At 39.4% G+C, this 13,255-nt stretch overlaps 1 protein-coding gene across 1 annotated transcript in view; it reads right to left on the bottom strand.

The window, feature by feature from the left end:
- spon2a (spondin 2a, extracellular matrix protein) overlaps nucleotides 1–11,294 on the bottom strand; it is a 31,881-nt gene extending 20,587 nt beyond the window's left edge. The window contains exons 1-2 of the mRNA XM_051128347.1: nucleotides 10,979–11,294; nucleotides 2,143–2,371 (exon numbers count right to left, since the gene is read on the bottom strand). Coding sequence (XP_050984304.1) covers nucleotides 2,143–2,371 — 229 coding nt within the window. The 5' untranslated portion in view covers nucleotides 10,979–11,294. The remainder of the gene's footprint in view (nucleotides 1–2,142; nucleotides 2,372–10,978) is intronic.
- Nucleotides 11,295–13,255: the final 1,961 nt, after the last annotated feature.

The following is a 13,255-nucleotide window of genomic DNA, read 5'->3' as shown; positions in this document are numbered from 1 at the left end:
TTAGAAATCAGATCAGATTTCCCCATGCAGATTTCACAGCAGGTCTAATTTTTTCACTCTGACCAACAAAAACCTACTTGGTTTGAAAGTGACTTTTGAGTGAGCTGTGCTTCATGCATCGCTACACTATTGACAATAGACAATGGACCTTTTTAAAAACATTTGCCAATATGATCATACCTTTACGACTAAACTACTTTTCCAAAAGTTACGTGCTATTCTTTAATAGGAATCTGTTCAACAGCTCTCAAAAACCAGAAAGACACGTGCAACCAGAGTAGAGTTACATTTTCTGATTTTTACATTTACATGTGACTTTGATATGAGAGTTTGTAAGTAGCAGTTATCAGGATGTTGTTATGCCATTGCAAAGCTGCTCTGATTTGTTGCTATAATGTTAAAAAATTTGATCTGGCCCAAGTTAAAAGACTCCAACACTAAATCTGACTGTAAGTACAAGCAGTAGCTGACACTTTTTTTTAAAACATCCTGTTTAGAGCTCAACAGATGTGGTCTTTGACAAACTGCTTTTGCAAATCTTTGATGCATTGCTTTTCTTCCCTTTTTTAAGTTGCTTTGGATAAAACTGTCTGCTAAATGCATGAATATAAATGTCACCATAAACTGCCTCTGTATTAGGGGCTATTCACACAAAACGTGTTTTTTTTTTGCATTCAAAAATGCAACATGCAGGTCAGGTAAAAAGAAAAAAAAAAGATCTATAGAGACGACACAAAGATGTGCAATGCAAGCTCAATGGTAAAACACATCCATCCAGTGTCTTTAAATAGAAAACCATAAATACATAGTGCAATGGAAAGGAAAAACCTCTTCTGTGTGAAGTTCACCTAATGAAAAACCTCAAGGTCTAGAAACTTCTTTTAACTTGAGAACTATGCTTTTACAACTCTGTGTGCGGGAGATGCTGCAAAAAGACGCAAGTGTAAAGGTCAAACACGTCAAAAAAAAAAAGTCGAAGAATAGCATGTTTGGAACAACATAAGGATGATTAAATTGTATTTTTTTGGGCAAACTATTCTTCCAAAAGACGTGCCTAGTTTGATAATTCACCTATTAGCTATTGATTTCACAAGAGAGGTTTGAAAGAGGAAGGAGCTAAGATGATGTTTCTGAAATTATTTCTTTAACATCCCACTGTGTTCTTCATAACTACAAACCATTTTGGTCTGGCAGACCCTGAGCTAGAAGAGTGCAGGAGACTGAGAGAAAAAGATACAAGTGAGAATGACAAGAAGGCAGGCAGCACGTTTGGCACGCTGACGTGTCTGGTTTCTCCATGCTACACGTCTGGTCCAAAGTGGACAGAAAAACTGAAGAGACCTGACCTCAATCAGCTAAACCACGAACCGCAACCATCTCCATTGCTTTTATCTCTCTATCTCTGTCTTTCCCCTAATAGTCCCATCCTTCATATGTGGAGTTCATGTGTACGGCACAACCTTTTGATTAGATACAAAAATGCGCGGTTTCTGAACCTAATTGCGATACAACGGTGATAAATGGATAAAGAGAGGGTCGGAAAGCCATCCAGGAGGCAGGAGAAACCGCACAGACATCATCTCAGCGCTCCAAAGCCACAGCCTGAACTTTCAGGATCTCTAGGTTGTAAATGTTTTGGCTGAGGCCGTCCACGTCTGCTGCTGGTCTTGGCTCGTGCGTGGTGGCATGTGACGGCTGATATACCGGTGACACCCAAAGAGCACGTCCTCAGAAAAAGCCAGCACACAGTGATCGCATTAAACTCAACGGCCGGTGCATGCGTTGTATATTTATGGAAGGACTATTAAAGGGCAGGGCGAACCTGCAGGGCAGCCCGTGTCATCTGGCAACAGTTATTACTCCTCTACCTCGCTCTCGCTCTGCTTTCCTCATTAGACTGCCCCACTCCCGTGGTGTGGCGGGTAATGTTTGGAGGGTCGTCAGGGCAAATCTCAGGGTTAACAGGCCAGCTGTGAGTACTTAGCGTCTTGGCATATGGTGAGGTGAGGAAGTTTGGACAGCCTCGTCTCTAACGCACGTGGAGCCATCGCCGGCGGTCAACCTCAGAGAACGAGATGTTCAGCTTCTAGCAATCAACGTCTGGCTCGTCAGCCCCACACTTCATATCACAAGGAGTCTTACCCATGAGTTTGGACCACTGCGCAGGTGGTCGGAATAAGGGATACTGCTTGGGGAAGGTCTGCGGACTCCAGTGGCCGGTGAACACCAGGATGTAAGAGGCGGGTCCTCGAGCGCTGCACTCCGTCCCATTGGTCAGGTTCACCGGGGCCGCGCAGGACAGCGACAACCTGAGCAGCACGACCAGCAGCTGCTGCAGCCAACCAGGAACAAAGACCTCTGATGACATCATCTGCGTCAGGGAAAAAAAGAGCAGGAAAAGTCATTAGCCAATACAGTACATTTGAGGGAAAAATCAGCTTTTTATTCTTACTATTAGTGAAGTGGCTATGCAGAAATTAAATAAATTCCCATTTCAGTTTCTCATCCTACAGTTGCTCTGATCCACTCATGCAGCAAATATGTATTGCTAGGGGAAATTACATAACTTCGGTTCCTGACACCTTAATCCTCTGTCAAGGGAAGAATCTGAGATTTGCAGCTTGTACCGACAAGAGTACATTCATTGGATTCAGTCTTCACTCACCAATGGAGATTACAAAGAAACCCTTATGACTTCATGGGAATATTTGGGAATGAAAACAATTTACCCAAAAATGACAATTTTCTGTTCATTTACTCACTCTCAGGGACATCCAAGATGCAGGTGACGTTTTGCTTAAGTAAAACACTAAAGATGATTTTTAGCTGAGCCCATCTTTGGTGATTCATAAAATGCCATGGCCAACGGCCATTGTAATGTCAACAGTCAAAAATAAGAAAATACAAAAACTTAAAATTAATCCCCGTGGCTCCTGATGATATATTGAGGTGTTATAAAGCAAAACCATCAGTCTGTGTAAGAAACTAAACATTATTTGCAAAGCTATTAACTGTAATCCATAGCCTCAAGCTTCTTTCACACAGACTTTACTGGTTAATTACCGGTGAATTACCGTTAAAGGGTTTCTCCACCTCAAAATGAAAATTAATCACTTAACCTCATGTCGTTCCAAACCTGTAAAAGCTTTGTTTGTCTTCGGAACACAATTTAAGATATTTTGGATGAAGACTGGGAGGCTTGTGACTGTCCCATTTACTACCACTGTCAAGACGCAGAACAGTATGAAAGGCATCGTCAAAATAGGCAAAATATAATCTCCCATCAGTGCTTCAATCTGAATTTTATGAAGCGACGAGAATACTCACGCAAAAAAAAAAAAATTAATTAATTATTGTGTCACTTTGAAGAAAATATCCGCTGAACACAAACTGCATACGCTGTTCTGTGTCAGCCGTACCACACAGATACTTTTTCTATATATATTTACGCTTTGATCTGAACGAAAATAGCGTATCCCGCGGTACGCTGACGCGAAGGAGACGAATTGTTTTTGTTTTTGTTTTTTTTTGTACAAAAAGTATTCTTGACGCTTCATAAAATTCTGATTGAACCACTGATGGCAGATGGACTATTTTTACGCTGTCTTTCATACTTTTCTGGGTCTTGACAGAGGCATTTACCTGGTAGTCAATGGGACAGTCACGAACCTCCTGGTTTTCATCTAAAACATCTTAAATTGTGTTTTGAAGACAAACTAAGCTTTTACAGGTTTGGAATGACATGAGGGTAAGTGATTAATGACAAAATTTTCATTTTGGGGTGGAGTAACCCTTTAAAGATAGACTTCTATGGCTTAATATATAATGTAAATGTCTCTTACTAAAATATGTAGTAGAAAACCCATGAAAGATTGACGTTATTTTAAAAATCCACATCGTTTTATACATATTTTGGATAGGGGGTGGTATTATTTTGATTATGTAGAGCTGCATGATCTGTTGCTATTTTTACCACAACACAACTCAGAATACACAACTTGGAAAATAAAAACACTGATATAATGCCACATTGTGCGGCTTTTGGCTGTAATTTTCAGTTGGAGGGCAACAAGAGAAGCAATGCATTACTTCACTGCTTTCATAGCGATAAGAAGGGGTGGAAAAAATGGTAAGATGCCTGTGAACGATAAAACTTTCTAAAGACCCGCGTCTGTGTTCTCTCCACTTTAGCCCTAATGCCTTTGAGGCTTTTAGTAGACCACAGCTACTGAAAGAGCTCACAATCCTGCTGAAAAAAAAACAGCTAAAACCAGCCTAAGCTGTTTGGCTGGTCTTAGCTAGTCAGGCTGGGAGATCAGCTGAAACAACCAGCTTAAACCAGCCTAGGCTGGTTTTAGCTGTTTTTTCAGCAGGGAAACAATGTAAACATGCCTATGCTTGTCATGACACCGCAGCCCATGAAGGAGTTTATAAGCGCGGATTTCACTTGATATCCGAGCGCGTTTTGTGGGGAAAATCAATGGTATGGCATTTGCTTTAAAGGGGTCATTGGATGCTAAGCTCACTTTTACATGTTGTTTAAACATTAATGTGTGTTAGCAGTGTATGTACAAATCTACCCTATAATGATAAAAATCCATGCAATCTGTAAAAATAATACTCCCTTTTTCAAATCGAGCCATTCTCAGATGCCTGTCGTTGTGGCGTCACACCCACAGAGGCCGCTCCCACGATGATTGATTGTTGATTGACATGAGCGTCTTACCTCAGATCAGCTGTAACGGTCCGCCCTCTTTGTTTCGATGCCGAAGCAGGGATGTAAGTTAGACAAGAATATCTCTGATTGAGTGACTGAGGTGTTGCTGGATGTGATAATGAACATAATGGTCATCATTTACTCCCGACATCTGAGCCGCTGAAGATGCAGTGGATTACATTTGTTTGTGAAGGGAATGCGCCTCCCGATCTACATATATCCATCTATGTTTGCGCAAATCATTCATGATCCAGCTTGACTTACAGCAGAAGTGAGTATAAGGGTTTTTTAATGAATCTTTGCGATCGCTTTTCCTAATAAAGTGCTAGTTAGCAAGTTCAGCGGCTAAACGCGGATAAAGTAAACAGGCTTGTCTCTCCACAGAGAGAAGAGAGGGGCGGGGCGAGCAGAGCTCATTAACATTTAAAGCAGCCTCGACCAGAATGGGATGATTTTTGCAGAGCTGATTTTGGCAAGGTAAAAAGGGTGTTGTTTTACACAACCATTGAGAATTTTTAACCAAAGTAAATATAGACTTTTCATGAAGACCCTAAAGAATTATATCAAATTGTGGAAAATGGGCATCCGATGACCCCTTTAAGCCTGCACTTATATCTATCTATCTATCTATCTATCTGTCTATCTATCACCATCTGTAAGCTCTTTCAGTAGCTGTGGTCATCGTATCAGTATTTTATTTTCCTAGTTGTATATTCAGAGTTTTGTTGCAGGAAAATCGCACAGCTCAGTGCCAGTAGCTCACTGAGTGCAACTGTTCAATGCAATCAAAATAATGGCACCCCCCTATAGTCCAAGATATGTATAAAACGATGTGGATTTTTTAAATAACGTAAACCTTGGGATTTGTACTACATATTTAAGTAAGATAGCTACATCATTCACTTATATTAAGGTATACAAAGCCTAATACCTGGGGTTCTCTCTAAGAGATCAAGTGTGAATAGGACATTTTCAAAAATACTGGTAAACAAGTAAATTCCCGGTAATCTCCTCTGTGGGAACGCAGAATGAGATTACCGGTATGAGCACGTAAAACTTAAGAGAGGTCTGACATAAGACGTCTATTCTGTGTCGATCATAACATTCTGACGCAGATGACGCATTTACTCCTGCTGTGTAGTTTGGTTTGAAGTTGTCTAATACGAAGTCTCTGGGCCAGAAGCAGCTGCATGAATGTGAATGTTTGACACAAAAATGAACATAGCAACAAAAACACCCCTCATTATTTACAAACACAACACTAGAAGGTGCAGCCGTTTAGAGGTCCTTTCTGGTTGATGTCCCAGAATTTACTGGTAATTTGAAACGGATGTGTGAATGGTGCTTTACCGGTAAAAAGATGACCGGGTGTCCTAAACGTTTACAAACACAACACCAGGAAGCGCAGCTGTTTATTTTAACCTTCATTTCTGGTTAATGATATAACAGAATTTACCGGCAATTTAAAACCGATGTGTGACTGTTTCTTTACCGACAAAAAGACGGAACATCGTTGCCTGCGCGAACAGCTTACTGTTGTTTTTAGCGGGAAAGTAGTTCCGGTAATTTTTACAGCAATTCACTGGTAAGGGGCTTCAGGCAAACGTGCGCTCATGACGCATGCGCGGCTGTGAACTGACACTGATGTTTACAACAGAGAAGTGGACGCGAGTGCAGATGGTTTTAGAAGTTTTTGTAGATGGTTTTTGCAGGCTTGGTTTTAGAAAGACATTTTACACATGTATTGTTGTTTACTCTGGATGACTGTACTGATGTTCCTGTTGTAAACAACAAAAGCGTCAGTTCGTAGCACGTGTAAAGACAGTTTGTCCGAGGCTGTTTATTACAGCTAATAATGTTGTAAATAATGTTCAGTTTCTTACACAGTTTTCGTTTTGCTAAATATACCATCAGGTGCCTCAGGTATTAATTTTGTGTTTTTGTGCTTTAGTAGCTGTTGACGTGCGATTTGAATGAACAAGGACCACGGTTTCAGTTATTAATCATCTTTACTGAAAAAGTAAACTACATCTTGAATGGCCTGAGGGTGAGTAAATTTAACAGGAAATTTAAAAATTTTTGGGTGCACGTTTTAAAGGACAGGTAATTGTTTGAAACACTTATGAATACAATTCTTTTGTTCAACAACAAAAAATATGTTTTTGATGAATGTACTAAGCACTTCTTTGCATACAGTTAATGTGAAGTGAGACTGGGCTGGTTTTCCATCTCCAAAGAGGCACAAAACCACCATATGGAGGAGCAAGATGTGCCACACCAGGTTTAAAGGTAATGGTGAACTTTTGACATGCATAAACTGGTTGACACTGGATGTCATTGACATGTCTTGACATGCCATTTTAACAGGCGCCCATTATGCCAAGGACATTCCCCCCCGCTGTGAGGAAAAAAAACATTGTGCTTGAGAAGACTCACTGAAACCCAGTTTTGATAAAGGTTGTTACATTTCTGACATTTTATGGTTCTTTTTTGTGACAGCCCAGATCCCTCTTTTATACTCACTGTGTGAAAAAGAGTAGTGTAAACAATCAAGATATCTAATTTATGTTTCTCAAAAGTCACAACATGAGGGTGAACAACATGAGGGTGAGTGCATTTTTGTGTGAACTATCGCTTCAAAGCCGGACTGGCAAAAAGTCTGCAAATCCAAGTCAGTTTAATAAAACTTTAGACTTCAGATGCTTTAAATAAAACATAATTAACAGCTGTTGAAGGCATGTGTGATGAACTCAACATCACCACGGCACAGATTTACCCAGAACCCCACAGCCCTGTCCCAGCTGACCCCGTCTTTTCACAACAACCCTAGGCTTGCCGTTTATTCCCGACTAAATTAAAATAACATAACAGCAAGGACTGTGTGACTGAGTTATTTTCATCCCACACACCCTGTGATTGAGTGTTGAGCGTATTACGCAATTCCAGCTTAGACCTCGGCAGAAGGTTTACAGCGTGACTGCATGAGATACATGGATCTTCACTGTCTGCCACTGTCTCTTAATAAAGAGGCGAAGCGACAAAGGGCAGAAGTTCATCACCGCAGGCTCAGACTATTGCTGTGGCCCCGTCCACTGGATCCCCATAGTTTATAACGAGCCACGATCATATGACAGAGCAGCAGATCAAAGACACAGACTCACCACGTTCCCACTTCTGGTATTTTTATGCTCGCCTGTTAAAGTTTGGAGTCATTAATGTAGGTTTAGGTTGGACCGGTAGTTCATATATATATATATATATATATACATATACATACATATATATAATATAATATTTTATATATTTGAGAGGGTAACTCTAAGGGTAACTCTAATGTAATTGAGGAAAAGCTGGGTTATAATAGTGCTCATGATGAACAGATATAGTAGGATCCGTGAGGAGAGAGATCTTGAGTCACCAGAAATGACCTCATGTCTAATGGACATAGTTCTGGAGTGAGAAAGCAGTTAAACGCTTCTTGTTTTAAAGCCGGCTGGACCGCAGGTTCAATGGGACATGGATAAAATCTTACGAGCGAGGACTGAACTTGCACTCCTTTAGTGGTTTCCTTTCCTTTTCTTCAAACTCAGAGTCTTTTTTTTTATATTTGACAGATCAGGTTTCCGCATCTTTTGGAAAAACTGAAGTGTCACAGTGCTTTTTTGTGCGTTCATCCTTTTCCAACTGCATTTTTCACTTTCAAGCTGAACAGTGTGACTAGAAATGCCAGCAAATGAGCCTTGGCATTTTGCCAGTGTAACATCGCTGGAAAAGTTCCACATTGATGCTATTTGTGAGCAAAAACCATAACATTAATGGTTTGAGCATTTAAGAGGTTGTGGAGCCAATTACAAATTTGTAGAGGTAGAGATGCAATATGTCTTTATGTTAATTATAGATGGTTTTAGAAACTTTTTTAAAGAAAATTTAAACTTCAAACTAAAACATTTTTTTCCATGCACTGGTTTTACAAGCACTGGTCAATTTTCTTTCAAGAAAACATGCAAAATAAACAGTTTTGGTTACAACACATCTTTAAAAGCTGTTTTTTTTTCTCCTGCACTGTGCCAGAAATATCCACTTCAGAAGCACTTGCATACACCAAATTGTACCATTTTATTCCTATATATATTCTGAATATTACAGAGGGGTTTCTTAATATATCATTTGCCTTTTATTTAAAAATACATGATGAAAATTTTCTTTCTGGCTGTTGGCATTTTTTTTCATATTTATGGAGAGATGAAAAGAGATCCTACGTAAAATCCTTATTTCTAATATATCAACAAAATTAAATGAGAAATTTGAAACTGTTGTTTGAAACAATGTTGTGGTTTATGTTCTGGAAATGTTTGCAAATTTGTCAATATTTAATTAGATAATGAAGCTACAAGAATATGTTTTGTGTGCAAAGAAAATAAAAATAACAACTTTATTCAGCAATTTCTTCTCTTCCATGTCAGTCTTTAAAGGGCATTCATGACTCAGCGTGTCAAAGACCGACACGGAAGAGAAGAAATTGTTTAATAAAGTTATTTTTGTTTTCTTTGCATGCAAAAAGTATTCTCATAGAGTCATAACATTACGGCTGAACCACTTTAAACGTGTCAGTTGTGTTGATGTCTATGCAGGGTCAGAAAGTTCTCCGATTTCATTAAAAATATCTTAATTTGTGTTCTGAAAATTGAACAAAGGTCTTATGGGTTTGGAACGACATGAGGTTAAGTAATTAATAACAAAATTTAAATTTTAGGGTGAACTATCCCTTTAAGGACCCTACAAATGCCATGTGGTGTAACCATCAGGTAAAAAAAACATTTGAGCTAAAAATGTTTTTAATTATTTATTTATTCATAAATATGATTGTGTGTTTTGGGGAGTTGCACCACATGACACTTACAGCCTGAACTAATCTTTTTTTCTTATAAAAAAGGTTAAATAATTAGCTATTTTAAGATCTTGGCTCACTCAAAAGGGTGTGCAGGGGTTGTATCCATGACATCATTTCCTATTTTATGTTTTGTTTTTCATGGTTTTGGTCGCACCACATGAAAATCATTATCTTTTCATATTGAACAAACATTGAAACAAAAGAGCTTTTCTCCATATGGGTAGATGGAGGAAGATCAACAGATCTTGGACCAGTTTGAGATTCTAGATTTGTGGCGTAGCTTAAAAGCCATTTCCACCAAATGGCATGACAAAGTTTTAACAGCACTGATGGCGCTGATGTGTAAACGTGACAGAAAAAAAGGCTGTGAACAGCAGATGTGGCGTTTACCAGAAAGGGTAATCTGGCCGTTTTACTGCAGCTTGTCAGGATTCGTGTTTGAAAGTGACTGTAACGTGCTACAATTGCTCAGTAATGTTTGTCCCCAGTACAAACAGATTTGTTTGTTCGTGGGAGACCCAGCAAATCATTGAAGAAACAATGCTTTGTCTTATCTAGCGGAGTTACTGTTCCCAAACATCATCCGCTGACTAATAAACCTTTTTATAAATATTTTGATCTCTCTTCTGGGCTGACATTTTGCATGCGTGCAAAAGGAACATCCCATGTTTTCCCTATTATATCTATCTTGGATTGTCAAATTAAATCAGACCTTTTACAAAGTTCTGGCAGATGCATTTTGTGCTGCCCCGCACTTGCCAGCGGTTGCAGATGCTGCCTGACACTGACCTAAAGCAAACCTCCCTCTGTTTGCCCTCTCCAGCGCAGTGTCAAAATACACACGTTTCTCAAACATCCAACAGACACAGCAAATCTCCGCTCCCAGCACGAACGAGACACAATAAAACCAGGGGAGACGGAAAAGTGCCAAAGAAAAGAGCTTGCGGCTTTTTTGCCACTTAAGCTTAAACTTGCAGGGAGAGCAATTATGAAGCCGCAGTGAGCTTGTACTGCAGGAAGAGGTCAGGAATCTTGCATTTCAGTCGCATGCAGACGCAAAAACCACGCGGGCAGAGTTTAGAGTAAGAAATGAATGAGAAGAGGGAAAAATAGTTAAATAACTGTTAAGGGCAGCACATATGTTAAAATACTCAAGCACCGCAGCATTGTTCGTCAAAGAGACGTCAAACCTGCAGAAGAGGAGTGTGGGAAGGTTGTGGTGTAGAGGCTCAGCAGGAAAGTGGAGAAGCAGAAAAGCAACCCTTGTCTTAACCTTTGCCACAGCAGCCGGCATGAGCGCAGGACACACACACTCACACACACACAGAAACAGACAGTGGATCACATGCTAGTGAACAGCTCACTCTTACCTTGCTGTGATGGTAGACAGCAGGACGGGGTTTGTGGAGATGTGCACTACAGATCAAGACACCTCTCTTTCATGCTCTCTTTCCCCTCCTCTCTTTTTTCTTTCTCTCTCTCCTCCCATTCTTCACCCCCACCTTTCCATGTATGGGTACACACACGCACACACACATTCAGTCTTGCTCTTTTTCCTGTCCTCTCCTTTTATCTCTTTTCTTCTCCTGTGAGATCACAGACTGTATAACTGGAATTTGATGTGTTCATATATAACTTGATCCAGTAACCATTCATCCAATAGTTTATAGCTGTGGGTTTTCTGTTTGTCCCATATTAACTTTGTAATACAAGTAACCCATTTGCAGGTCGCTTATCCTGGAAAATGTAAATATTTCTCTGCGGCTCTATCAAAACATTGGTCTGTTTGTTTGTGCAGCCAGCCTGACACAGCAACAGTGCAGCCAATGGCGTGAGATTGGGACGGGCTCTCTGTTCTACCAATGGAAAAACGGGGAGTGTTTGGGAAACCTGTTTGAAAATAGTCATTGGCTGCATACTTCTCTACAAGTAGGTGAAAAATGATACCTGAAAAGAGCATGTCCAAATTCACAGTATATGAAAAATGGTGAAAAGTATCTGAATGACCTAATATTTCAAGGGATAGTTCACTCAAAAATGAAAATTACCCCATGATTTACTCACCCTCAAGCCATCGTAAGTGTATGTGACTTTCTTCTTCAAGATGAATACAAACTGAGTTATATTAAAAAATGTCATGGCACTTCCAAGCTTTATAATGGCAGTGAATGGCTGTTGAAATTTTGAAGTCTAATAAAAGTGTATCCATCCATCATAAAAGTACTCCACACAGCTCCAGGGGTTTAATAAAGGCCTTCTGAAGTGAATCTATGTTTGAAAATATCCATATTTAAAACTTTATGAACTTTAATCTCCAGCTTTCGCTAACTTTAGTACGTGTGTTCACAAAAGAGTGGCGTTCCAGTGGATGACGTAGGTGTGGTGTAAGCTTTGGTGAGAACCAAGTTTTGTTTACAGCAAAGGAAAACCAGTCTCCGCTTGGCTCATATTAAAATCCCACATTCTTCTTTACAAATCCTCATTTTGTACTTCAAATTCGCAACCAGAGTTTTGCTTTGCTCTCTTATCTGCACTTCCGTGTTTATCACTTCCGCTTATGTCACCACATTCCTATGTCATCCGCTATCTACTGAGATATAGGGATTTCACAGTTCTGCAATTTAAAAAAATCCTTGTTTCATGGGGTAAATCATGGGGTAATTTTCATTTTTGATTGAACTATCCCTTGAAATATTAGGTCATTCAGATGCTTTTCACCATTTTTTATAAATACTGTGAATTTGGACATGCTCTTTTCAGGTATCATTTTTCACCTACTTGTAGAGAAGTATGCAGCCAATGACTATTTTCAAACAGGTTTCCCAAACACTCCCCGTTTTTCCATTGGTAGAACAAACGGAGAGCTGCATCCCAATCTCACGCCATTGGCTGCACTGTTGCTGTGTCAGGCTGGCTGCACAAACAAACAAACAGACCAATGCTTTGATAGAGCCGCAGAGAAATATTTACATTTTCCAGGATAAGCGACCTACAAATGGGTTACTTGTACTTGTACTCGCCCGTGTCGAGTAACTGGCAAAATCCCGCAAGTGACGCATTCCACAGACGAGAATCCATGAATCCAATTTTAGACTGTTTTCCAAAGCCGCATGATATATTAAACCTATTTAAAAATCATCATAAAGCATAGTGCTAAACACTACGATTCAATTACATTATACGCTTTGATTATTTACATGCATGTAGGTTATGTATGTGTGTGTCAAAACGGCTCCGTTCACAGTAAATGCTGCTCCACACAAACTGTTATCATTTACATGTGTGAAGCATCTCAAACTCCATCTCTGCATATTGCTGTGTTTGAGTTTTTTTTATAATGTTTATCTGGGAACGCAACGTGTGCTATTTCATCAGATTTGTAGGTAAAGGTAAATCATTTATAAACCTACAAAGGAGAGTACACGTACATCAAAATCTTTCTCAATATGCTAAATGTTCATTATGATTTAAAAAAAAAGGTTTTAAACACTCACTCTGAGTTTACATGTTTTGATGTCTACATATTCAAGAAATTACAGTAGCTGTAGCATTTATTTAAAGAAATAGCCCAATGTTAAAGATTAAGTGGACATTTGAATTAAATGTTGCTTAATCAATGTTTTAGTGCCACATTAAAAAATGAAGAA

Source organism: Labeo rohita, chromosome 14, assembly GCF_022985175.1.
Source record: "Labeo rohita strain BAU-BD-2019 chromosome 14, IGBB_LRoh.1.0, whole genome shotgun sequence".
Taxonomy (NCBI): Eukaryota; Metazoa; Chordata; class Actinopteri; order Cypriniformes; family Cyprinidae; genus Labeo; species Labeo rohita.
Note: the sequence above shows the minus strand (reverse complement) of the source record. Positions and strands in the feature narration are given on the sequence as shown.